The sequence below is a fragment of the Gadus chalcogrammus genome, chromosome 12 (genome assembly GCF_026213295.1).
Source record: "Gadus chalcogrammus isolate NIFS_2021 chromosome 12, NIFS_Gcha_1.0, whole genome shotgun sequence".
NCBI lineage: Eukaryota > Metazoa > Chordata > Actinopteri > Gadiformes > Gadidae > Gadus > Gadus chalcogrammus.
The window spans coordinates 21,435,973-21,463,089 of record NC_079423.1 but is presented as its reverse complement, the minus strand read 5'-3'; the positions used below and the strand labels follow the sequence as shown (position 1 = coordinate 21,463,089).

The 27,117-nt window shown below is 42.6% G+C and overlaps 1 protein-coding gene across 2 annotated transcripts; it reads right to left on the bottom strand.

Moving 5' to 3' along the window:
* On the bottom strand, positions 1-25,714 carry LOC130393798 (lysine-specific demethylase 4A-like). 2 transcript variants are annotated; one of them, XM_056604531.1, is made up of 22 exons: positions 25,562-25,714; positions 24,604-24,772; positions 23,938-24,113; positions 23,377-23,491; positions 22,812-23,005; positions 22,477-22,526; positions 22,106-22,209; positions 21,868-22,005; positions 21,085-21,314; positions 19,758-19,894; positions 19,005-19,393; positions 18,099-18,195; positions 17,615-17,799; positions 16,511-16,715; positions 4,697-4,773; positions 4,166-4,221; positions 3,955-4,063; positions 3,275-3,463; positions 2,361-2,531; positions 1,900-2,019; positions 1,700-1,792; positions 1-932 (listed from the first exon to the last, which is right to left on the bottom strand). In XM_056604531.1, the coding sequence occupies exons 2-22, from the start codon at positions 24,754-24,756 to the stop codon at positions 792-794; spliced, it is 3,129 nt and encodes a 1,042-aa protein (XP_056460506.1). In that variant the 5' UTR covers positions 24,757-24,772; positions 25,562-25,714; the 3' UTR covers positions 1-791. The 2 variants fall into 2 exon arrangements, with proteins under 2 accessions (XP_056460506.1, XP_056460507.1); XM_056604532.1 differs by having other exon boundaries at positions 24,604-24,747.
* Between the last annotated feature and the right edge of the window lie 1,403 nt (positions 25,715-27,117).

Genomic DNA, 27,117 nt, shown 5'->3' with positions numbered 1-27,117 from the left:
TATATATATATATATATATATATATATATATATATATATATATACACACACACACACACACACACACACACACACACACACACACACACACACACACACACACACACACACACACACACACACACACACACACACACACACACACACACACACATATATATATACATACATATAAACATACATACATATATATATATATATATATATACATACATACATATAAACATACATACACAGACGTATGAGCACCATAACAATAAATACATACAATAAATGGTATAAAACCTCAAAACTATTATTTTATCTCTACAAATATTGTATTTGGAATGGAGTCATGGGTGCCATGCCCTTAGAAGCAACGTTAAAATATTTTGAGTTACCAGTGTTTTTCCCAATGCATGGGATGGATTTCAATTGATGTATTCAACCAACATACCACTGCTCTGGTGGTAGAAGTGCTGTGGTCCTGTATTGCTTTGCATTGAGGTTGCCATCCAGCTATTAATATAAAAAAATAAAAAAGGGTTGCACTTCAACATGTTGCACTGTATTTTTGTCTCTCTACAATGACATCGTATTTCTCACCGTTAAAAGCAAATACTCAATATTCCTCATATAACTTATTGAAAATGGATTAATTATGAACAACAATAACAAAAAAGGTCTGTCCAGTGGTATTTTCTGTGTGGCAGACGACATTAAGGTCACTCTAGTGAAACTGCGGCAACAGGTTTACATGTGCTGGTGGATCTGTGGCTGGGCGGACGCCAAGTTCATTCGGGATTCGGCGGCTACTCCATGATGGCTCTGTAGATGACCGGCTCGATGTAGTCCCCCCGGTACCGGGAGTTAATCACTCTCTGGCGCTTTGACTCGCGGATGATGTCCTTATCCTCGAAGATGCCGTCGAAGCGCATGTCCGACGCCTTGGACTGGAGACAGAGCCAAAGTCCACAGTGATTAGAGAACAGTTTGAGAGGAATTAAACCACCCTGACGGGCCATGCTCGTTTGGACTGCTACCGTTTCCTAAAACTGGGCCCCCACTACATTCTCTTTAAGGCCAAGGGGGTCGTGGTAGAGTCTGACCCACTCAACGTTATGCGTGTGTAAGTGTAAGTGAAAGACGCTCATCTTTCTCTTGACAAACTTGCTTGGGGTCTTGAATCTAGACCATGGATCTGTCTTTTACCTCAAACAAGTTTGACTTTATCTAAACTCTAGATATGTAGATGTTTGGGGTCAAGGACAGATATTTGAAGGGGAATTTTCACCAGCTAAAGAAAAGTGTGTATTCACAAGGAGGAGCAGGTGAAAGCTTAAAAGATGGAAAAAAAAAAGTTGCCTTCTTTTACTTTTCTTCCCATGCATATAGCTCCACAAATGGAGCAAAATATATGTCGTCCACGATTTGTGTTCACTTTTTCATTGGGGAAAAACATTGTGGATGAACACACTCTCAGGAAAACTTGTCCGTAGGACGTCGGTCCAAGATTTGTGTTCCCCAAAGACAGCGGTTATGTGCGTGCCCAGACAAGATTGGAAAATCGGCAAGTCAATCGTTAAATGTGTGCTGGTGCGTTGCTTTGCAATCGTTTGGATTGAAAATGTCTAGTATGGACACAGCTTAATAAATCATCAAATCTGGACAGACTTATAACACAAAAAAACAACAATCACTGAACTCAAGTGTCACTAACCAGTCTAGACTTGACCCTCTTGGGCAGCTCCTCATCCAGGGAATAGACATCATCTCTCTTGGCCGTTAGTTGTGATCCGTCCTCAAACTCCACCTGAAGAGACACGACGGTTGTTGTTGTTGTGTTGTCGCGTTACAGAACATGAATTATTTATAATTGGCGAACTCAGAACTTTTCTGCCAGATCAACTTAATTCTTACCAGGTACATCTGAGTCACATGAGTCGCAACAAATTTAGCCCCGTAGACGAGTCCGTCTGTCCAGCGCACCTGGACCACCTCCCCGGGCGGGGGGGGCCCCAGCTGGGCGCAGTCCCGACTCTGAGGGGTTGCACAAGAACTCAGTGAAGGAGGAGACACGGGCCCTTGTTTGATTCACTGACAAATAACAGGTCTGTGTTTAATAATACGGTGTGAGACCTCTTAATGTGGATAAACGATTCAGCAGATATTTCCCAAGAACGCAAATATATTATTCAAGTCACGTTTTAGGGTAGTGATATTATATCTGTAGCATATTTCTGCCTGTTCTTTTTAGCAATACTTCTGAAGAAAAATTAGTATTCATATTTCAAATATGAATATGATATATTATACACCTATAATATACATTTTAATCTCTAAGTAGACAATCAACAACACCAAAGCACCAACAAACCTACCACAATGTCCTCTGGGAAAAGGTTGTCGCTAAAGGAGCCGTCGTCGAAGTTGACTTCGTAGAAGGTCTCCTTGGACAGCTGCACCACGTCACACTGGTAGTAGCGGCCGTTTTTGTGTTTGCATATGACCTTCTGTCCCACCATCAGCTCCAGCATCGCTGCTTTGTTACGCTGGGAGGGGCATGCCGTGAGATGAGCAACAACACATTCACTTTTTACACTTTCATGGGCTGGCATACCTTAAAAGAAGCAGATCTTTTACGGGACGGCCATGACCAAATCAAAATATTTGCAGACAAACCCAAACCTGGAACATCAGAAGTAGCCTAAAAATAACAGCACCGAAAATAACAGTGTGTTTGAACACAAACTAAAATTGTATTGTTTGGTTCCTGGCATTCGTTTTGAATAAGCTGAACATGCTAATATTAAGTGTATTCCCTCACATGAACAGGAGCTAGGCTTCTGCAACTCTGCAGGTCTAGGGAAGTGGCTCAGGGAAAGTAAATGTCAACCCAGCAACCTCCCCTTGGACACACACTGATGATTCCGGAATCACACAACTCTGAATCTGGGTAAGACAGGCAAATGGCAATTTAATGACATCTTGGCGTATGCCTTGAAGGTGCGTTCTTTTGAGATGTGATGGGACATTGTGCGTTTTACCAGGTCGGGTGATGTGTTCTCAAACAAACACAATAAGATAGAGCTCAAAACCATCTAGCTTTTTGGGTACTGCATAACTGTGGGTTGGTGCGCTACGTCGTGCAGAGCGGAGGTGAACGTATAAATCATTTGTACAACCTGGAAATTAGTCCCCTCTGTGACAAGGAACTGCGTGGACTTACTCGCACTGACTGAAGAAACACGACAACCGCCCTGTTACTGCGGACGGGCTGGAAACGGGGGCTTACCTCTATCTGTGTGGGGCCTTTATGCCGGCAGCAGGTGACATAGACCACGAAGGGCCACTCGTCGGGCTGCATCAGCACCCCGGCGGCCTGGGCGCAGGTGGGGTGGTAGGCGGTGGGACAGCGGCCGTGTGAGCACTGCACGCAGCACCCAGACGCCTTCTTCATGCGCTTCTTGCAGTAGTAGCATTTCTGAACGACATGACCGACACAGGGTTAAAAGAGAAGGGGCAGGGGGGTGGGGAACGGAAGAAAAGGTTTATAGGTTGTGGTACCTAATATGAAATGTAAACATTGCATGTTCTAGCAAGCAGTAAGGGATCACGAGATCAACAGAAAATATATGTGTTTAAAGAATTGTACAGACAGACAACTACAAAATGTTGTACTCAAGCACGTGGATGTTTTGAGGATGTCTCATAAGTAGTGTCTTCCATTTAATTGACTAACAGTTGGCTAGAAAATAATCTAACAACCACCTTTAATTATATACAGCTCATTTAGGGACAAATACAGACCTCCATTCCACAAGTCACAAACTGCAGGAAAAACATCCAGCAAAGTCGAAAGTGTTCCGTTGTTCCCACTGTTTTATAATCGTCCCTTTTGTTCACGGATAAAACCACGGACAATATCCAACAAAAAAACCAAAGCAAATAAAGACATTATTTACAGTAACTCACAAGTTTAAATCTCTGCAACGGTATTCCGCTCAGGTCCACAGGACTTCTCTCAGTGATGTTGACAAAGCGTGCTTCGAGCACGGCCACTGCACACAACACGTGTACCCACCTGAAACACAAACAGGCCGCTGGTCAGATCTCAGAAGTAAGCTCAATGATAACTACCTTGACATTAAACACATGCTAGTGGAGGTGGTGTGGTTCCGCTCACTTGTTGTTGTTGGCTTTCTGGAGGGCCCCGCCCCTTAAAGAGCACAAACAGCAGTTCTAGAGGGAAAGAATAAACACATTGAAGACAACACAAATACTCTTTTTGAAATTTGGGACTGGTATTTTCAAACAAATCGATAAATTATAAATGCATAAATGAGGGCTGGCACGATATTGTTATATGTAAACTTTGATGCGCATGAGTTAACTGAATTCCTATGTTAGCATCCTTTGCTGCAGAGCCCCAAAGGATTGTTATTCGAGACAGCAGCTGCTCTGGTCACAGAACCAAACCGTTTAGCCAGTTTGGGAACATTTCGGCTTTCAACCGATTTAAAAGGGAGAGCCATCTAATTGAGACGAGCCCACATGCAAAACCTGCACCAGAAATATCCCTTTGAAACAGGGAAATACAATCGAAATTCAGGTCTCAACTAGCTAACCATCATGCAGCAATCCAAGCACAACCAACCCCTGATCATACATCACTGTAACAGCTTATTTGCACAAACAACCAATGACATGTTCTGACCTCAGTCATGGCATTGGCCCTGCAGCGTGCACACTTCCAGTCCTTGCTCACATTGGCTGGATCTACGCCGTAGCAACCTGCAGCAAACAAACACAAGATGTACACCAAGAAATCATTATTGCTTTGATTTGAAAAGAAAACGCAAGACAAATTTGTACTTCCTCTCAAATCCTCTCAAAATGGTTGCCACCAAGTAGAAAGTCAAGCATTATGGATAAAGGTTAAAGAAAATACATCTGAAATGACCTAGCATGAGTGATAAAATCATACATCAAGACATTTGCGAACTTTCCTCGGAAAAGGTGACATAGCATACAACTAGGGCTGCAACAACAAATCGATAAAATCGCTAAAAATCGGTTACTAAAAGCGTTGGCATCGAATTTAGTCATCGATTCGTTGAGTCTCGCGCGATTAATACATCACTCGTAGGCGCGGCACTGTTTACAGCCAGCCGCCGACAGGTTGTTTCATGGTTCTATGCACGCCCACAGCGAGCTTTAATGAGAGCGACCACAGCTTGTATTTTGGTTATATCTTAACATTGGGCCTATATAAAAGTATTGTACCTTCACTGTCTTTGGGTTAAAAAAAAAATAGTATCCGTCTAGTGCAACCAAAAACTCTTTCAGCTGCTGTTGCTGCAGACGGTGTGCAGACGGGCCCGGAGTCGAAACCGCGTACATCAACATTCAAAAGCAGCGGTAGTAATCACACAACTGGACGGTGTAGAAATTCCCGTCAGTTAAAAATAGTAATCCAGTTTTTTTAATCCATGTTCAAATCGGCAGGATATAGAGCTAGTTAGCTTAAAAAAAGTAGCAAACAGTGTCAAATGTGATGTGTTTAGGTCGGCTCAGTAATATGATTGATGTGTTCAAATGCAACACAAAAAAAAAAAAAATTAGATTTTGGCGAAAACCATTTTTCCCAGCAATATAAGATAGTAAAGATGGTATTATGACCTGTTTAACGTCCCATCTTGAGCTATGGTCATCTTATCGGCAATTAAAGCAATAGTACAAGTTATATTTCAACAAAATAATAGAAAAGCATCAATAGTGGTATCAATAAAGACTTGGATCGTTAAGGAGTCTCCTTAACGATCCAATATCAATAAAAATTAACGATCTCATGTCATCTGAGAGAAATTAAGATGATTTAATTTATTTTTAATCGTTAGTATTTACCGGTTAAAGATCTTATCGGTTAACCGGTTAACCATGGACATCCCTTATATACTGCATATATATAAATGTATATCATACATTGTATGTTTTTTTTGGTTATCCCAGTTATCATTAAGTTATGTTCAGTTTTTGAATAAAGATGCGGCAATTACAAATGTTTCTTTTTTTATCCGATCCATAGATGAATCGATAAAATAATCGACTGATTAATCGATTATTAAAATAATCGTTAGTTGCAGCCCTACATACAACCAACTTCAAGTTGTCCTTTTTTTAAATTTGCACAATTTGCTTGTTGGTAATAAAGATTTAAACTGTTATTTTTTGTATTTAATGTTGTTAGGTATCACAAAACGGAATGCAATACGAAAAAGTAGGTACTATTTTAGCGGTTTGCTATCGTTTCTCATTTCCCCCAGACTGCTTTGCATGACGTCACGTTGGGGAAACACACAGACCAAAGCCGCATTGAGACCTTTGAGAGTAGAGACTAGTAAGAAAGTGTTCAGCTGATTATACAGATACATAGATAAATACATAGATATATAGTTAGTATATGCTACACGTGAACCTCTTAAGATGGCGCTTCTTAAGATGGCAATATCCCATGATTGACATCTCAAACTCAATATTGTTTTCATCGCAAAATGTACGCTAATAACAACAAATAAACCGCTAATAAAAACAAATAAATCCCGGCAAAAAGTATTATCTTGTTTATTTTTGGAGTGTTCACGGGTAGTATATACTAAAACATTTAATTAACAATTATTCGCCGAAGGCGAAGTGAATTCCCAACTATTTACTACGCCTTCGGCAAATAATTGTTGATTAGTAGCCTAGATAGATAGATAGATAACCTAGTCAAGTCTTTATGAATACCAAACGACACAAATCGTCGGGAATTCATTTAGGTGATTCAGCTCACACAGTATAATCTACAAGACCACGCAGAACAAGGGAGACAACAAGTCTGACTGGACATACACAAAAAACATCACATTAAAACTAGAAGCATGCATTGATCAATAGATAGAAAGATAATTAAATATGTTCTATTATTTGCCTTGCGGAGCCAGCCAATACTGTGCGCGAATGCAAATTAGCCATGTGCGCCTAACACAAGGAAGACGTCGGGCCCTTTTTTAACGGTCTGAAACGCAAGTGAGAAGCGCCAAGCGCAAGTAGCTTTGTGGGCGGTTTCACGGCGATGTCGCTAGTTTACCGGCGCAAAAAATTACTCTTGCGCCCGGCGCATATCTAAAAAGGGTTGGTCTGAAGTATCCTAATTACCCGTAGGTGTGGTTTGGGCGTAACGTGCAACAAACCAATGAGAGTGCCAGCTCCCATCCCCTTTAAGAGCCATGAGCGCATTTGAATCTGACGAGTTGATATTTTGACATTGCGTCTGCAGTCTCCGATGAGACCGATGCACATGAATTTCAAACTGCAAATGGCTCAGTTTATGGCCAAATAATATGGCCTTATTCACACATGGAATAAGGTTTTCTTCCACAACTTCAGAAATACTGAGTCCTCAAATACATTTTGGCAAAGAAAACCTATATGATATAACATATGATATGCAGTAACTGTGGTTCTATTTAATGATACGCAATACATTATAAACATCGTTTCTTATCAGTATTGTATGCATTATCGTTATCGACTTGTGTTCCTAATATGCATGTGTCCCCCTAATATACATTGCCATGGACTGTATTATAATAATAATAATAATAAATTTAATTTAAAGGGCGCCTTTCAAGTCACCCAAGGTCACCTTACAGAGCATAAAGTTATCATAAATCGTTTAAAAACAAGACATTGTGGAAAAATAATAATAATAAATAAATAAATAAATAAAACAAAAACAAGACAAAACAAACAATCAAGACGGTGATCAGTTAGACGTTGTGTGCGAGTTTGAACAGGTGAGTTTTGAGTTGTGACTTGAAGGTTGTAATGGTGTCTGACTGTTTTATGTGTGGGGGGAGGGAGTTCCAGAGCCTGGGTGCTGAACAGCTGAATGACCGGGCACCCATTGTAATGAGTCGTGATGTGGGGATACATAGTAGTCCAGCAGAGGTTGAGCGGAGGGAGCGGGAGGGAGTGTATTCTTGGAGGAGGTCGCAGAGGTAACTGGGGGCTAGGTTGTGGAGAGCTTTGTAGGTGAGGAGTAGGGTTTTGTATTGGATGCGGTAGTGTACTGGGAGCCAGTGAAGTTGGATGAGGACAGGGGTGATGTGGTCAGATGATTTGGTGCGGTTGATGATCCGGGCGGCTGAGTTCTGATGAGTTTGGTGGGGAGTCCGGTGAGTAGGGCGTTGCAGTAGTCTATGCGTGATGTGACAAATGAGTGAACTAGGATTTCAGTGCTGGATTGGGTCAGTGATGGGCGGAGTCTGGCGATGTTGCGGAGGTGGAATTTGCAGTCCGGGTGATGTTGTGAATATGGGGTGCGAATGAGAGGGTGTTGTCCAGGATGACGCCGAGGCTCTTGACTTTGGCGGAGAAGGGTACTGGGAATCCATCGATGATTATGAGTGGAGCTGGGGTGTGTTGTGATTTGGTGAGGGTGGATTTGGAGCCGATGAGCAGGGCCTCGGTCTTGTTTCCATTGAGTTTCAGGAAGTTCCTGCTCAACCAGCTCCGGATCTCTTCCTGGCACGTGATGAGGGAGGTGGGGGGGATGGCAGCGGTGGGTTTGGTGGAGATGTAGACCTGTGTGTCGTCAGCGTAGCAGTGAAAATGGACCCCATGGTGACGGAGGAGTGTGCCCAGCGGGAGAAGGTAAGTGGTGAACAAGAGTGGACCCAAGACTGACCCCTAGGGGACTCCCAGTGAGACACCTGAACACCCAGACTTGTGGTTGCTTAGTTGAACAAATTGTTGACGGCCGGTGAGGTAGGATGTAAACCAGGAGAGTGCAGCACCAGTGATCCCAATGCCAGCCAGGCGGTCCAGGAGCAGAGGGTGGGAGATGGTGTCGAATGCTGCGCTGAGATCGAGGAGGATGAGAATGGTGAGTAATCCAGAGTCGGCTGCACGGAGGAGGTCGTTGGTGATTTTGACTAGGGCTGTTTCAGTGCTGTGTTTTGGACGGAAGCCAGATTGGAACGGTTCGTGGAGATTGTTTGTGTGAAGGTGGGACTATAGTTGTGCGGCAACCACCCTTTCAAGTGTTTTAGAGATGGGCCGGTAATGGTTAAGGTCCGTTGGGTCAGCACCAGGTTTTTTCAGGATGGGAGTGATGGCAGCCAGCTTGAGAGTTGGGGGTACGGTACCAGTAGTGAGGGAGGAGTTAATTATGTTGGTGATCATGGGGGAGATGGACGGAAGACATGCTTTGACAAGGGAGGTGGGAAGAGGATCGAGCTGACAGGTGGTGGTTTTGGCTTTGCGGATGAGTTCTGAAACGGTCTGTTCTGTTACTGGGGTGAAGTCAGAGAGGGAGCTGATGAGAGGTTGGCCAGAGGTGATCATCCAGGGTGGGGTGCGAGATGAGGCCAGTTGTTGGTGAATGGTGTTGATTTTAGAGCTGAAGAAGTCCAGGAACGCAGTGCATTGGGTGGTGGGAATGTCTGGAGGGAGGGTTTTAGGAGGCTGAAGTAAGTGGCTGACTGTTGAGAAGAGGACTCTGCTGTTGCCTGTACCAGTGTTGATGAGGCATTCTTGTAGTGATGGAGGTGGTCCGAATACATTTGGCGGTGCACAGTGAGTTGAGTCTTATTTTGGAGTCGCTCCAGTCGACGACCAGTGGCTTTGAGCTGGCGCAGATGAGAAGTGAACCAGGGAGCAGTGTGGGTGAATGACACTGAGCAGGTTTTCAGGGGGGCCAGGGTTGTGAGGGAAGAGGAGAGGCAGTTATTGTAGTGAGTCACCAGGTCAGTCAGGGAGGAAGCTGGGGGAGGGTTGGGGTAGGAGCTGATCAGGGTGGAGAGGTCTGTGGTGTTGATATGTTTGATGTTTCTGAAGGAGATGGTCTGTTGTTCCTTGGTTTTGTGTAGTTGGGTATGAATGTCAAAAAGTACAGCTTTGTGGTCGGAGATGGGGAAATCAATGACATCAAGATTAGTGGGAGTGACGTCAGTGCAGCAGATTCAATCCAGAATGTGACCTTTGTTATGGGTTGGGAGGGTGACATGTTGTGTGATGCCAAGACAGTCCAGAAGTGATGTGAAGTCATTAGCAAAAGTACAGGATGGGTTGTCAATGTGGATGTTGAAATCACCAAGGAGGACAGTGGGGGACATTGCACATACAGATGTAAGTAGTGATGAGAATTCATTGAGGAAAACAGCAGAGGGTTTTGGTGGTCTGTAAATGGTGACAATGATAGTGGGTTTGGGGCCTGTGAGTTTTACAGCTAGACATTCAAAGGAGGAGTGATGGGGGACTGTGACAGTGATGACTTTGATGTTATCACGGTGGAGGAGAGCGAGGCCACCCTCCCTCCCATTAACCCGGGGTTTACTAATAAAAGAAAAACCCGGTGGGACAGCCTCATTTAGATGGGAGAAGTCATTTGGGTGTTGCCAGGTCTCAGTGAGGCAGAGGATGTCTAGGCTCTGGTCAACAATAAAGTCATTTATCAAAAGGGCCTTATTACTGAGGGATCTGGTGTTCAGCAGGCAGAGTTTCAGACAGGTGAGTGGAGTGTAGCAGGTTGCTTTGAGCAGAGGGGACAGTACACTGTGATTGACAGGACTGACCGTACGGGCTGTGCGAAGAGGGGGGCGGGGCCCAGTGGACCAGAAGGAGCGGATGTTTTTGTTGCTGTTGTGAGTGTACTGAAAATTCCGTCCAGAGCCTCGGTGGATGTATTTTGGTCGTTTGAGAATGTCATGGTGGGATGCAAGCTGAGGTGGGGGGGTCCTTGAGGAGATCCGGAGACGTAACATCTCCGAGTAACGGAGCGGCAGAGATGCGCTCGTGATGCGAGAGTCAAACATAGCGCAATCCAGAGCAACAGATTAAAAATCCACAGGCTGTGAAGTCGGCAGCGGCGTAAGCCAGCGGTAGATCCAGGCGATTATGGTGAAGCCACAGAGCCAGCACAGCGGAGGCAGAGGAGTGGAGCTTGCCGGTTGTAGCTACGCTGGAGACAAGATCATTCCCTAATTTACCGGCGCATGGCGCAGGAGGGAAAAGAACGCTCTGCGCCAGTTGCAAACTAGCAGCGACACATGCGCCAGTGATTAAGTCAATTGCGCCGGATGCAAGATAGGGCCGGTAATGTTGCGAAGTCATACTTAAAACGGAAAGCAAGCGAAAGCTAAACCAGACTCTATCAATCACATAATTTGGTTCCATTCTAACTTATGGTAAGAGGCTAGTCTATAAATCTTTGCAGTGACTGAATGTTGATGATAAAACTGATTGTTTTGCATAAGATGAGTGTGTGTGACTGTTCTGTGTCCTTTCCGGCTTAGGCACACTGCATGGTTATGAAGGCCTTGTAGTTAGTTGTGGTCTTAGTGAAGCAGCCTACCCTTGGAGTTGGATAAGTTGGAGTGATTTTGTGCGAGAGTGAGCACACCCGCCATGGTGATGTTTGGCTTGTTGTGGGCTGTCTGTCAGCATCTGCCGGGTTGGACGATGGGCTTTGTGTACGTGTTGTACATCTGTTTGGTCGTATTTGCGGTAGATTGCTGGTTAAATAATGTCACACCACGATCGGTTATACTTGCAGGCACTCATTTGCAAGTGCACTGATTGCGTGTCCGATAGACTAAGTTAGCCCATAGCTAGCATTATGCCTTATATTTCTAGATCTTCTGACTAAGTTTACCTGTACTAATCTGAACGACATAATCGCTGTCACTAGATAAAAAGAAAACGTTTACTTTCACTCGGTGCTATTCACTACAGTAAAAATAAATAAAAGTGTAGTTATTGTATGCACCAGAGTTCCCGTTGACCGGTAATTACCGGCCTTTGACCGGAAAAAAATGAGGAGGACCGAAAATTCCAAATGTCTCCGGTCAGAATGACCGATTGGAAATAAGGCCCCGTCCACGCGGAGCCGAAACGTTCGAAAACGATCCGGTTTCGTTTTATGCGGAATATTCAAGGCGCTGGTTCTCCACAGAAAAAAGCATGCATGCTGTATGCGCGCATCAACCCTGCGCACATACAGCATGCACGCTTTATACGAACATTCAGTCACGAGGAGATTCAACCTTTTAAATTGAGCCGAAATACTTTTGAATGTGTTAATTTGAATTGTGTTTAAATATGCTACAGTGGTCATTTGTTTAGCCAATTCATGTAAAACAATGAGGGTTTTGATTGTAGCGTAGCCTGTGTGATAAAATAAATAAGATCGCTATAGACTACCGTAGGTTTATGAACTAAACGGCGGCAATCTAGCGAAAGCCGGCGGCAAGCTTTGCGGAGTACCGGTATCTATTAAACATGGCGAATCAAAATATGATCACCCACTTCTTCAAACCAAGTAGCAGCAGCAGTCAGTGCAATGATCACATTTCGGCTGCCAACCTAAAACAGCTACAAATGGCCATGAAAGGCCAATGTGAGAAAGCCACCGACAGTTCAGGCCCCGGATTTCACCACATCTGAGGGGCTTTACCGGCACAGCGAATCCATCTGTGACATGGAAATGGCTCTCGAGGATGTGGTGTTGAAGGGATTGGATGAGAAAATACGAGCCAGTGATTACATCGGGATCATAATTGACGAGACCGTCAACATAACGGTTGGCAAAAAGTTGATCCTGTATGTAAAATTGCAAGTGAGTGGAAGAGTGGAGACGTGCTTTGTGGGAAACTACGACGTACACTCCGGGACGGCACAGTGTATTTTCGATAAAGTAGCGGAGATTCTCCGCGGCAGGAATGTGGAGCTGTCCCGCGTAATCGGACTGGGCTCGGATGGAGCCAGCGTAATGATGGGGAGGCATGCTGGAGTTGGCGCTCTCCTGAAAAAAGAGTGTGTTTTCCATCCAGGTGCACTGTGTTGCCCATCGTACTGCGCTGGCCGCGATAGATGCCGCTAAAGCTGTGGACCGAGTAGGAGCCTACAAGCGCACAATTTCCGCTGTGTACTCCTTCTACAAACACTCAGCTAGCAGGACCAATCGCCTCCGTCAACTAACAGCAACTCTGAGCGAAGAGGACATGACGAGTCTGAAGCAGCCATGCGCTGTCCGCTGGCTGTCATTGCATAGGGCAGTGGAGAGTATTAAAAACAAACTGGCCTGCTTTGGTGATGGAGCTAAATTAAGAAGCTGTGGGAGGAAATGCCCAAGCCCAAGGCCTCCTGGGACAAATCCAGCCATACAGCTTCATCGCCTTGACGCACACACCGGCTGATGTTCTCCCCGTGATGACCAAACTGAATTTGGTTTTCCAGAAAGAGGATGTGAATCTGGCCACAATCCGACCAATGGTTCAAGCATCCGTCTCGGCCCTCACACATCTACGAGATGCACCCGGTCCAGAAGAACAGAGGTACCAAACAGACTCCCAAGAAGGCATGTACAAAGGCATTCGAGTGACCCATGCAGGCGACCGGTCCGTTCAAGCCTTCAAAAATGCCCGAACAAGATACATTCAACACCTGATCGATGCTTTACACGCCCGTTTCCCTGACGATTCCCTGGATCTGCTTCGACGTCCTTCTTAATCCCTCCCGATACCCACAGACAGCTAGTAAGTAGGCTAGCCTATTTGATTACGTATGATGTAAAACATATAGCCTAAGTAGAATATTATTTTTAAATGACCAATGCTCGCATATTCTGGTCAATAATAATAATAGGACCAATAGGCATAGGCCTACTACTAATAATACAGGCCTAACAATAGCCTAATAAGAGCCATAATGCAAACTATAAGGGCACATCGAGAGCTATAGGCCTACTTCCGCTAAATGCTAGTCTGATACGCAAATGTTGTGAGTTTAATGGGTTCTTTAGGCCAGTGGTTTTCAAACTGTGGGGCGCGCCCCCCCCCTGGGGGGCGCCAGAGTTCTTCAGGGGGGCCGCGACGTGAGAAAAAAATTAACCCGAAAAAACCCCTGAAAGACGATGATTCAAATCATCAGTCGTACTTCAACTTTAGAAGTAACATAACTAAATCAATTTTCAACCGTTTATCTTCGTGCAAACCATTTAACAAATCTACACACTTGTACAGAACAGAATTTCGATATCATTTAAAATGTCTTCAGAATCACAGTTTTAGTTTCATACCGCTTCTTTTTCAGCTGTTTTCATTGAAGACGTCAGCCCATTCTGATACACCTACTTCTAGACATCGTAACTAATTCCTTTTTCAACCGTTTACCATCGTTCAAACCATTAAACAAATCTACACACTTGTATCTTCAATACTATCCAATACTATCCACGGAATTTTGATAGCATTTATACTTTTTTCAGAATCACAGTTTTAGTTTCAAACCGGCGTCGTTATCAGTTGCTTATAATAATTTAGGTCACCATAGCAACGCCGGTAAACAAACCCCGCCGAATAGTCGAATCTCTGGACTGAAAAGGCAGATCTGATTCGAAATTCAGAGTCTGGGACCCTGAATGAATCTGTAAACTGGCAGTTTACACAGATTAAGATGTTCAAATGTATTTAAAAAAGGTTAAGCTAAAACATGCTTAGATAAAGTTGTTAAATTGTGTCGTTTAAAAACGCAAAAAGATGTTGTAATGTTTCAGAAATATGTTTAGAAAATATGTTCCAAATGTTTTAAAATTATGATCGGAGATGTTTGAAATGTGTAAAATAATTAAAATAGCTTTCAAAACACGGGTATTTAGAAATAAAAATTGGGGGGGGGAGGGCTCAGCTGAATTTTTTTCTCTGAGGGGGGGCTCACTCTCTCACACTTTGAAAACCCCTGCTTTAGGCTATGCTGTAACCGTCAAAATTGTGGTAAAAATCGTCCGTGCTGCCATAATAGGCTGTTGACAGACAATAATGAAAAGCAAGACAGTAGGCTAATGTAGGCCTAACAAAACTGATTTGTACAGTGTTACATGAACGTTGGAGACACAGCACTTCGGGAGTATGCAGAACCAGCCATCCAAACCATGCTGGGTCATTTTGGCCAAGAAATTGCAAGCGAGGACGATTCGACCACAGCCACCACATTCATCGATGCCGCAAGCGCGAAGCGAGATGCCATCCCAATGATGACAGCCCTCCGCAGTTACGGGGGCTTGCATTTTTCATCGGCCTGCGAGATGCTCATAAGAGATTACGCGGAAATCTTCCCAGAGTGGGTCAAACTGGCAAAGGTAGCCTGTGTTATCCCCGTCTCCAGTTTGCCAGCGGAGAGAGGCTTCTCCCTGCAGAACCGCATAAAGACTGCTCAGCGGAGCCGCCTTGGGGAAGGAAGAGTCACAAGGCTTATGCGCATTGCAAGCAGCAGAGACACACTAGATACATTTGACTTTAATTCAGCAGCGGCACGCTTCACAGCTGCCAAATATCGAAATAAGTAAAATATCGTTTTTATTTATTTTATGCTGTAGACCTAGTTCAAGTCGCGGCCGGAAATTCACTGTTTCTTATCCACTTTAAAATACTCCCGTCTCTTGTTACACTGTAGCGTAATTATTTTCATTACAGTCTGCATTTTATGTTACGCGCCAGTTTGTTTTACTGTAGGTAGCCTACTTTGTATTGTTTTAGGCTATTATTATTTATGCCTTGCCTTGCATTATAGACCTAAATAATTTTTGTTCGTCTGCACTTTAAAATGCAATGTTTAATTGTTCTGTCACCTGCCAACCTTTTAATTAAAAACACCAGGCTATAAATCGACATGCCTTGATGATATTATTCTTTATATAGCCTGCCTATCAAATTTTTTAAGTGCAATAAACACGGACATTATATCCGACCAATTCTTTTCCAATTTGACCGGTAAAATGAAACCTTCCCGGTCATATGACCGGCACCAATTTCTTCTAGCGGAAACACTGGTATGTACTGCTGTTCATTGACTAGCTCCAGCGCTCGTTGCTGCGTTGCTAAATGATAGCAACTCTCCACTCATTCTCCACTGACCATGCATTTAATTGACTTTGACCGCCATCAGTTCTTGGCAATTCCTCATTCGCCCTCTCACGTCTGACAGGTTCGAAATTATATGGATGTCATACATTTTATTTGTGGTTCTTGCCACCTCTTAAGACGCCATAGTTCTAGTACTAGGCTGAGGCTACCTTCCACCACGTCTTCCCAACGTGACGTCATCGCCGAATGGCTTTTAAATTTTATAAATTATACACATATTTTGAGTGCTTTATGTACCCATTAATCAAAACTTCCGGTTAACCTGCACGTCGGCCTTTAAGGAGTTATGTTCAGATATATAATACCATAAGATTGCAATTGTGTGTGTGTGTCCGTGCGAGCGAAAATATTTTGTACTCTAACCTGTTTAATACAACGTGATGTGTACCTGCCCTGGTCCCACGGATGGAGATGAGCAAGACGTTCTAATCCGCTCCAATCATCTCTTCCTATTGAGACACATGCCTGTTTCGTATGTTTGCCCTGACCCTGAACCAAACCAAACTACGACCTGTGCGATGGAAAACCCCCATCCAACAAGGAGTGTGTTCTGCTGCACTGACTTGTGTGAACGCGGACGCTGCACTGGGAGCAGCTGATGAGCAGGCTGGTCCCGTCGTCGTGGAGATGGGGCGTGGGTGTCTGCTCCTCCGACTCGGCGTCCTCCTCGGTGATGGTGGTGAAGCATGCCTCGGGGATCAGCGGCTTGGTGCGCATGCGGCTGCCGGACGCCATGACGGGGCTCTCTCCGCCGCTGGCACACTCCGTCTGGAGAGGAGAAGAAGGAGGAATGAAGGTTTCCCCCCAGGCTGTTAAAGAACACCAATCTTTAGTTCTTCCAGCAGGCTTGCCCTTCGATACTGTGGATACATTTAATTTGTTTTACACAAAAAAACAATGATGGTATCGTGACCTCGATTTTAAGCATTGGCAACTGTTGTTTCACACATTGCGCATGTGCCAGAAACCTACGAGCAATACAGGTTTACAGGTCAACAGAGCTTAACTTCCTCATTAGGTGTTGTTTTATTTGCCGTTCAAGAAGTAGCTGGGCTATGAGCAGCATAGCCCAGCGCTTGCTGCTCATGTTCCTTTGGGTTTGACATCAAGTTGTATCGCCCCCTACTTGCCTAGCATTGTAAGGGCGGCGTTTTTGGGTTCTCTTGTGGACAGAGATAGTTGCAATGACACCATTAGAGAGGAAAGGAAAATACATTTTCAGAAATTTGTGGACGAGGCCTTAGTCTCCGTGACCTGCTACGTGACCTGCTATTAATAGGATTAAACCTGTTATAACTGTTATGACCTGCATTTGTCCCACCATGTCGCCTCATTGATTACACTGTATGGTGCTTGACTCACTAGAGTTTTAGTAAGTATATTAAAATGTATTAAATCCTTAATAAAACTTAAATAGTAGCATAGCCTAGGGCCCTAGGCCAATCAAAACTTGGCCATACATCTCACATGACAAACCGTGGCCATTTCAAAGCACAGCATGTCTCCCCATTATGAAAAATAATTTAACGATTAATTACTAAAGCTTGAGCAAAACAACATTACTACCAATAAAATTCCTGTGCTCCTATACTTTTGTAATGGAGGTGTGCTTGCAATGTGACATAAATATGTATGCGCCCCTGTGCATCCCATGTTGGAGGGCTCACCCGCTGGTAGGTCCTGAACAGTGTACAGACGGAGCAGTAGGGGGGCTGCAGGCCCATGCGGCGGTTGTACTCCCTCTCCTTCTTCATGTTGGGAGGTCTGTTCTGCCACAGCTGAGCCAAGGGTTTGGTCCAGCTCTCCCCCACATCGTGGCTTTCGTCCTCTAGAGGCATGTCCTCGGCCACCTCTGGAATCCATCATTCAGAATAAAACAGATAAGCACAGGGATGTTCATGTTTCAAAGAGGTACGGGTCAAATCTGCACTACATAACTTTGACAGCGGCTATTTTGCACTTTGAGTCTGCCTTGTGTATGAAAAGTGCTATATAAATAAAGTTGCCTTGCCTTGCCTTGCCTATTTACTCCATAACAAAATGTCGACATAACTAGAACGTTTCTCAAGAATAAAACACAGCTATCCACGAGTCTGTTTTTTAATTGTCTTATTCTATTCTCATTTTGTATTGTGTCCGGTTATTCCATACCCTCATCACTGATGCCATCTTTGATCAGTGGATGGTGTCTTGGCAGCTTTCCAAGGTGGCTTTCATACTCTTCATCTGTTGCCATCTCATCTGCATCCTGCAGGAGAACATGTCGTCAGTGTGAGTGTGGTGAACCATGATCGAGAGAGAGAGATTCAGAATTTAATATAGCTAGATGCTACTAAGGTTAAGTTCTAATAGGGTCAATCAAGCTAGGGTTTAGTTTGGTTAATAATACGTTTTGAGCAAAAGCGTCTAGAAAGGAGGGGTTTATGTGTTATCCTCTAGTATCCATACCACACAGACTTCTTAACCTTCTAGCATGCATCAAAATCAACTGCTGCCCAGACGGAGGACAACACATCAACACCATGGCCTTATACAACAATACGTATTCAGTTGGTTGCATCTCTGCAACCTCATCACTAGATGCCACTGTATTCTACATACACCTTTAAGTTATTTGTGTTTTGTTTGATTTAGGTTTTTGACATTCGTTTGCTTATTTACTCCCAATTTTTTCACAATTCTCAATTTCATGCACATCACCCCCCTTTATGTGTTAATACAATGCAATCAAAGGAAGAAGAATCCTCATGGTTGATAGATGACACAAACGACTGACTTGGAGAGAGAAAGGTAGATTAAGTGGCTTGGTTAATTAATAATTAAAATGTGTTATTTTCCTACTCAGGGAAGTGGTGCCTCATTAGAGTAGTAAAACAATCAAAGTTAAATTTAGATCAGTATAATCCACTTAACCACTTAGTTTGCTCCTTGCAATATAAAAAGAGAACAAACTGCAGTTTTTAATCCGCATTTATGTACAAATAATAGCGAGGATGGTTTATCATAAATCAGCATTTGTAGCACACAAAGCAAAGTATTGACGCTTTAGCTGCTCACCCCTTTATCCTGTGCATCCGTCTCTGTGTCTGTGCTGTAGTTCATGCCTTCCTCCTTCTCCCTGACCTGGACCTCGTCATCCCCGTAGTCCCCCTTGGCGTAGCTGTGGACATGGAGGACATCGGCTGGACTCAGGGCCATCTGAAAGAGCCTGGGAGCCGGGCTGGAGCTGCCTGCTAGCTTGGGCTCCTCGTCCAGCGTCTCAGACTTCAGGGCCAGGGTGAGCTCACCGGCCTCATGGTGGTTTTCTGGGGATTCGTCCGTGTCTAGGGTGCCGTTGTTGCTGTAGTTTTTCCCAGGACTTCCTCTTCTGGCTGATTTTTTGGCATGGGCTTTAGACTGGGCTTTGGGCTTGGATTTGACGCCTTTGTCCTTGGGGCCCTGGATGTCTGCGGGAGGAGAACAGAGATGATGTATAGTTAGATTTGCCTCAAAATTCACAAGCATCTTTTCGGCTCATAAACACATTTCCAATAGCAGCACACAAAAGGTATTTCTATTTTATTAAATAAACTCAGATATAAAATCAATATTTACCAACAAATACTTAAATGGTTTTTTTCCCGTTTTCCCATACATCAAGAGGACCAATATGAACCATATATTTTAGACCTACCCTCTAAAGATGAGATAACAGACAAAAAAGTGGCATCATTTATACATTTAAAGGATATGTTTGGTAATTTTCATTCCATAAATAATAACAAAATATGCCCCCCGATTAGACAAATATAAATGTGCATTGTGCAGTACCTTTATCTGGTTCCTCCTCCTTGTATGCTTTGACCGCGGCAACCTCATCCTCTCTCTTGTCGTCTTCCATCGGTGGCGAGCTGCCATCCTCAGCCACTACCAAGTCCACATAGAAACGCTTTGTCCCCTGCTTGGCACTGAAGCAAAAAATTAATTATTGCCATCATATTCATGTGTTTGTACAGAGAGAACATACAGTACGTATTAGGGCTGGGTAAAAATATCGATTCATCAATGCACTGCAATTTATGTGTTCTAGATTCTGATTTTTTTTAAATCGATTATTTCCATAAAAAAAAAGCATACTCAGTCATTGTAATCTAGAAGCGAGAATGCCTAAATGTACATGCCCTTTTACATTTGTCCATGTTACGATTATTACTTTTATGCTGCAAGTTTAGCTCAGGAACATTGCTATACAATGGTGTATTCCCTTTTTGCTAGTTAAAGCACAATGAAATGGTTAATTCATTATGAAATGGTTAATTCATAATTAATATTTAGGTATTTTTGTCATCTGCAGGTATTATTGAATCGATATCGAAGCAATTGGATCAATATCGAAATCGAATCGAATGAAGACCTAAAGAATCAAATTGAATTGAATTGTGAGGTACCTGGCAATACCAAGCCCTAGTACGTATGTAGTACCTACATGTCTTTCAACCAAAACTCATGCATTGAAAGGAAGAATTTAATGGTTATTGTCCTCCTTGGGTATAAGCTATGCAAGTGAAAACCACAACAAACAGAAATCCAGACATCACAGACCTGAATAGATACACAACACATGGGATCTATACCTAAAAAAACAACTTAACTGGAAATGAAAGGCATGAAATTGCAATTCCATTAAAATAACTGTTAATGTTTCAGACATAAATGAAATCGCTACTTAAAAAAAGTGCTATGGCATGTTAACACACAACTTGAGGAACAAAACATTACATTGGATGGTAAATGGACTGCATATATATATATATACAGTATATATATACACACACACACACACACTTCTTTTCTTTTTCTTTTGCCGGTGGCCAATCAAAACGCTTAACAATTATTGCCTTACATTCACCCAACCACACACACATTCATACAATGACAGCGGTTTCAACAATGCAGGGTGACAACCAGCTCGTCTGGAGCAGTTAGGGTTAGGTGTCTTGCTCAGGGACACCTCGACACTCGCTAGAGGGAGCCAGGGATCGAACTAGCAACCTTCCGGTTGCCAGTCAACCCGCTCAACCTCCAGAGTGACTGCCGCCTATATGAAGTGGCTCTGATGCCATGCAAATGCCTCCCTTCTGTGAGCATGAAAACCAACCTTTTGTCCTCTTGGATGGTGCTTGTAGCTTCTTGAAGGTCACTCGCGTTGGGGTCTAGCAGCTGGAGGGTCTCATGTCCCGGGATGAACTCTGCTGCTTCGGGTGTTGGTTTGGAGTGATCGATCGGCGCGTTGTCCTTTCCGGCCAACCACTGCGCGTAGCGCTCCGGTTGATACTTGCGCACGAAGACATCCATTGATATCTTCACCATGTCTTGACTACAGGAGCACTGAAAGGTAAATTAAAAAACAATGGAATTTACTTTCATTATTCAATTCGTAATGCTTGATTCTTTTCTAGGCTAGTTGATAAAAATAGCACAGATGCATTGCAAGTCTAACTGTGTCCATGTGTGTGAATCCTTGGTAGCCATTCTTGAAAAAAAAGTCATGGGTGGCAGAGGCCCTTGTAACTTGTGTTATTCTACTATCAACCTTGCAAATAACTAGAAAGGTTGATGAAGAAGCCTTGATGCTGTACACGTTTAAATCTGTTTCATTCATTATATTCCTTATCTTGCCTATTCAAAATTGAGTTATTTGGGGTACCTGAGGTAACCTGTGGAAAGTCTAGCTAGTTTAGTGCCAGCCTGTTCCTTTGATTGTTGACCTATATTAATTATTATGAGGCATCAAGTTGACATTAGTCTGCTATTATTGAAAAAGTACAATCATACTGATGAATGAGACGATGTATATCTGAATTCTGAATATTCAGTGTGGCTGGTTGCAATCAACCCCTGAGTAAAGTTGTGGTGGGACTTAGTGTGAAGCGAACAGTACCAGGGTTGCTTGTTTGCCGTAATCAATCCACCGCTGCGTGGCAAAGTTGGTTGACTCTGCACAGTTGAACCCATGATTGAAACCAGCGTGATAAGCAAACGGAAAGGTCACGATAAACTGCCCAGCCTCTTGCGTAACCTAAACATCAAAGATGGACCATTTAAATACAAATAATACAAAAATGAATGTCAATTAATATAAATGTTGAACATCTGTTCATAATAGATGACAAGCTCACCTTCTCAAAAGGTATGCCATACTTTTTCAGGATTGATGGTGAGATAAGGGTCATTTTGTGTCGCAAAAAAGCTTCGCAGCTCTGAGCACTTCCTGGAAAGAATCCTGTAAAAAAGCAAAAATAATTATCAATAATTTTGCATCTTATTTTTTCTTTTCATGACCATCAGTTTCCATAAAGTGGCCGGTGATTCACATTTACATTTACATTTAGGGCATTTAGCAGACGCATTAATCCAAAGTGATGACAAATATAACAAAACAAAAATTGACCATGTAGACTATGACCCAATTATTAAACCAAATTGACTCGTCGTCGTAAAAGTAACCTTGGTAACTGAAATAATTAATGAAAGTATTTTATATACAAACCCTTTGCAAGCCGCTCTAGACGTTTGCCATGTTCTGGAGGGACAACATACCTGTGCACGGTAAAGACCCACAGATATTTCAGAAATACATCAACATTCTCGAACAATATTTTAAACACAGTCAATTGTCAATAGATAGTAAAAACGTTGGCAACTGAACAAGATTGACAAGTAAATCTCAAGAATTAACCTAAATCGAAGACCTATGAGCATTCCTAACCAATAAGCTATACACCAACACACATGCAGGTTGGGTGATCAATCAAATAAAATGTTTAAGTGATGGTAATGACAGCTATGCACAAATCGGAGGGGAAGGTTAAACGGAGACCTTACCAAGATTTGGGCTCTCCAAAATGGAGATAGTTTATGCTGTAGAGATCCATGTCCTCTGTGTGCCAGGCAAATGTACTCTTCCACATCCCAAAGTATAGGTATGGTGTATTGACTCCCTTGATCTTGATACCACTCTCATGTTCGACCGTGTCTAGGATTGTGTTCAAATGGCCAATGTTCCACTCACTTACATCCTTAGTAGGAAAGGATGGTGAAGGAAAGAAAAGGTGATTGGCTGGGTTAGCAATGCATGTGTGAGATAACCAAGTACCAACCAAGTACTTTTACTATGTACACTACCAAAGAAGGATACTACAAACTTGATTTAAGGGGTAGGCAGAATATTTGTAGGTAGCCCATCTTATGTTTTTCTTGCCATCTTTTTTATTGAATGACATTTATAAGAAAATTACCATAACCTTGTTCCAACTATGTCGTGTGTCATCTTCATTGTTATTTAAAATGCCAACATCATTAACAAGATACAAATGCTTATCAGGCATCATGAAATGCCATACAAGACTTCAACAATACATTCCACCATATAAATAATTTGTTTACATACAAGGTCGTACAGTGTCCCAGATACATCAGCTCCATAGAGTGGGGGATTAAAAGTCAGATTCTTCCAGAACTTCCTCTCCAGTTCCTCAAAGTCAACATACCGAGGATTACAAAACCTAGAGGGAAAGACAATGTTCAAGTTTTTATCCTAAAACAAACACAACGCCTCTAGGAAGAAGATAACAGTTAGAGTACACCATCCATAGGAAGACAACTGTAACTGCCCTTACGAATAGACTGATGAAGAGTGATCTTGGCCGATTTTTACTCCAGAAGCATGTCTCGCCAAAATAACCAGCGAGGGTGCAGAGTTCAGAAAATGACATCTCCCTTAAACCTTGAATAGATAGATAGACTTGCTTCCAGACCATGCCAAGCGCTTTCACTCTGCCGAATGTGCCAACTTTGGGAACCTCAAATATAAAAATGTGACCTGTTCAAGGTCAACCTTCTTCCCATGGCTGCATTTAGAGCTTCAAAACATCCACATGGTGAGGTCTTGAAAAGCATAATGAAGGCATATTATCTATTGTTAACACCGTAATAATGCTGCATGGCTTACTTGTCTAGATTGGAAGTTTTGCGAAACTCTCGGACCGTCATGGGCTTTTTCTGGATGTTGTACTGTGTGAAGAGACCCGACTGTCCTGTCACAACCTGCTGAATGGGGGCAGGGATCACCAAATCATCGATGTCATCATAACTCCGCCTTGGCTTCCAATCTTTCGGTGGGATAACCTGAGAATGAAGAAAATGTTGTGCTCTCATTCACTTTATTACAAAAAAAACGAATAAACCTTCTGCAATATTTAACAACTGGGTAATATATACTTTGTGGAATCAGTATATTGTTTGCATGATTAATTACATAAATATGAGTCTTTAAATACTACCTGGATAGTCCTACCCATCTATTACACCCCGTTACCTCAAGAGTATCCACAGCCAATAACACTGCACACAATTCATATGCATAAGGCTTATATGACAACAGTTTATCTTGTTGTATATATGGAGTGAAAATCTACAATTGTAAAAAATCTAGTTGATACCTAGTAAGAATAAAATATTGGAAAAAATGGAAAAGATATTTTCCATAGCGATTTCATACTAATGCGCTAATGTCCTGTGGTGCTTTCAACAGTTCATGTATGAATTACTGCGCCGTAATAATTAATATATTAATTGATAAAATCATCTTGTTTTAAACAAAATAAATAATACTTACTCTTGCCATGCCAGCTTTGTGTGCCCCTTGAGACTCCATATAGGCAATGTACCGACTAAAGTATTTAAATTCCTCCTTCGAGGGGCTAAAGGTCATTATCCCGCTGCCATCTGTCTGAGCTGGGTCCGTGGTCATCTTGGGTGACTTTAGCATGCACAAGGAGGAAACTCTTTAAGAAATATACACATATTTATATAATTAAAATAAGAGAGAAAGTAATTCAATTATACGGAATTATAGTCAAAAACGTCCATGGCAGTAACTTGGTATTGATGAATCGGGTTTACTGACAGTTTCATTACCCCCCCCCCCCCCCCCCCCCCCATGAAGCAATAGGAGAAAAAATGCAAGACATTCCTTGAAGTTAACGGTAATTTAAGATCAGGATTCATTAAAAGATCCACACAGAGGGCAACACCAAGCGAAGGCTAGTCCTATGTTGGTAGTAAGGGGTTCATTAGTTAACTTTTAACAGACTACCAAGTAAGATCTATTAACTGCACGTCAGCAAATTCATTAGCCGTATGATAACGTAGTTACCATTGTCAGCAAAATGATGAGTACATTATGTTGACTGAACGCAATCTTTTAAAAGTAAGCTCCAGAGACAACACTGTACTATGATAAATAAAGCGAGCTAGGTAGCTAACATGCTAGTACTGGTTGACATGTCCTGCCGGGGCTAACGCAGTGTAGCAAACCACCAATATGTGGCGAGAGTTACATTAAACAGTGACTAAACTAAATAGAAGTAGGATCTCTTTGTATTAGATCAACTGTTGTAGCAAAAACTAACAGTAAGAACGGCCAGGAATCGGAGAGGCTTGAGCTACCCAACATTGGGAAGCTACAGCAAACATGCCTTGTTGCATATCGTCCACACTTATTACTCGCAAACTTAGATCTACCCTAGTAGTGCCAATACATAAGAACATATCCGTTCTAAAATGAGACTTACCTATATATACGAGCATGAATAGTATTGGTTTCTAGTTAAAGCTAGTATCATGTAAATATAAAAAATCAGTCTGGGTAAAAAAGATAGTCCTCCATTATTCAGTGTCGTACGCATGCCCAGTGTGTGTTTGTTTACACCGAAAGTGGAGTGGGCGGGCCTTACGCCACGTATAAGCCAATTACGGCGCGTTCTTCTTGACAGACCGAGCCTCTTCAATATATTATGATAATAACGTAAAGGAAAAAGCTCATAAGTTATAATACAATTAATTACTGTATTATTAATTTGTATGACCAAACATCTACAGAGTCATTTCTTAAGTATTTTATTTTGTATTATTATTATTATTTTTCAGGCTTACTCTGATTGTTAAAGGAGACATATTATGGTGTTTTCCCAACAAGCAAACATAGTATTTGAGTTCTAGTCTAGAAAACAAGTTTTTGAAGCTCGCCTACCGCTATTTGTTGCAAGTAAAGGAGCATAGAATAATACACGGAGTCAGGCTGTGCCTCTCGTAGTAGTTAGTAACATTTATTACCGAGCTTGCGCACAACAGGACTGACGCGGGTTGGCTACCAAAGTGCATACACACCCAAGCCCACCAGAGGGAGCAGTCGGCTTGCATAACACAATAACATCTCCCTTCCTTAGAACATGGTTTCTCAACGAGGGCGTTCGCACATCCTAGGGGGGCGCTGGGAAAGTTTCTTTTTTGGGGGGGGATTTCAAACTTTCATGGTTTTCAAATCTTTTCGGTTGCATAAATAGGCTTCCTGAAATAAATAGCCTATGCTCATTGTAACAGTGGTCATACAGCGCGGATCGGTCCTGCACACAGTTCAATAACCAACACAACACAATCAAACATGGGCGATAGCAAAAAAATATATAATAATTTTGTTTCATAGCCCGTTTTCCTTCTTCCTCTTGCTGAGGTTCAGTTCCAGCTGCTCTGAGTGTAGTCTCCCCAAAAACACTGTTGCATTTCAAATACAAAATATATCCGCAAGTGGTGATTAACGGGGTCCGAGCAAAATTAAAAGTCAAGAACACACTAATGGAAGATATATAAATATAACAATTGTCATGTTTAAAGAAAGATGTTTCAGTTAACCTGAACTGCAGCCTCATTCACATGGTCAAAATGTATATTGATAAGCACACAACATTATGTGAAATTAAACATTTGCAGTCAAGAACACAACCGGAAGAAATATAAACATGACAGAGTTAATTATGAAGGAAAAATGGTTAATGAAGAAGTTCCCCTTAATGCCATACTGTGTCTTTGCAGTCCGAATCTTGGAAACTTATGAGCCGGAATGTTGATTGCCTGATGAATTTCAGGTGCTGTTCAAAGTTGTGTTTCTTAAATGAGTGGCAATGAAAGAATGTCAAGTTCAGCTTGTTCATAATGCTCTAGTCAGGATTCTAACTCTCAACCTAAGGACCACCAGTGCAGGGGCGTTTCTAGGTTTATGAAATATCCGGGCTTAGCCCAAGAGGGAATTGGACAGTCCGCGCGCGGCAAATTTTGTTGTATACTTTATTGC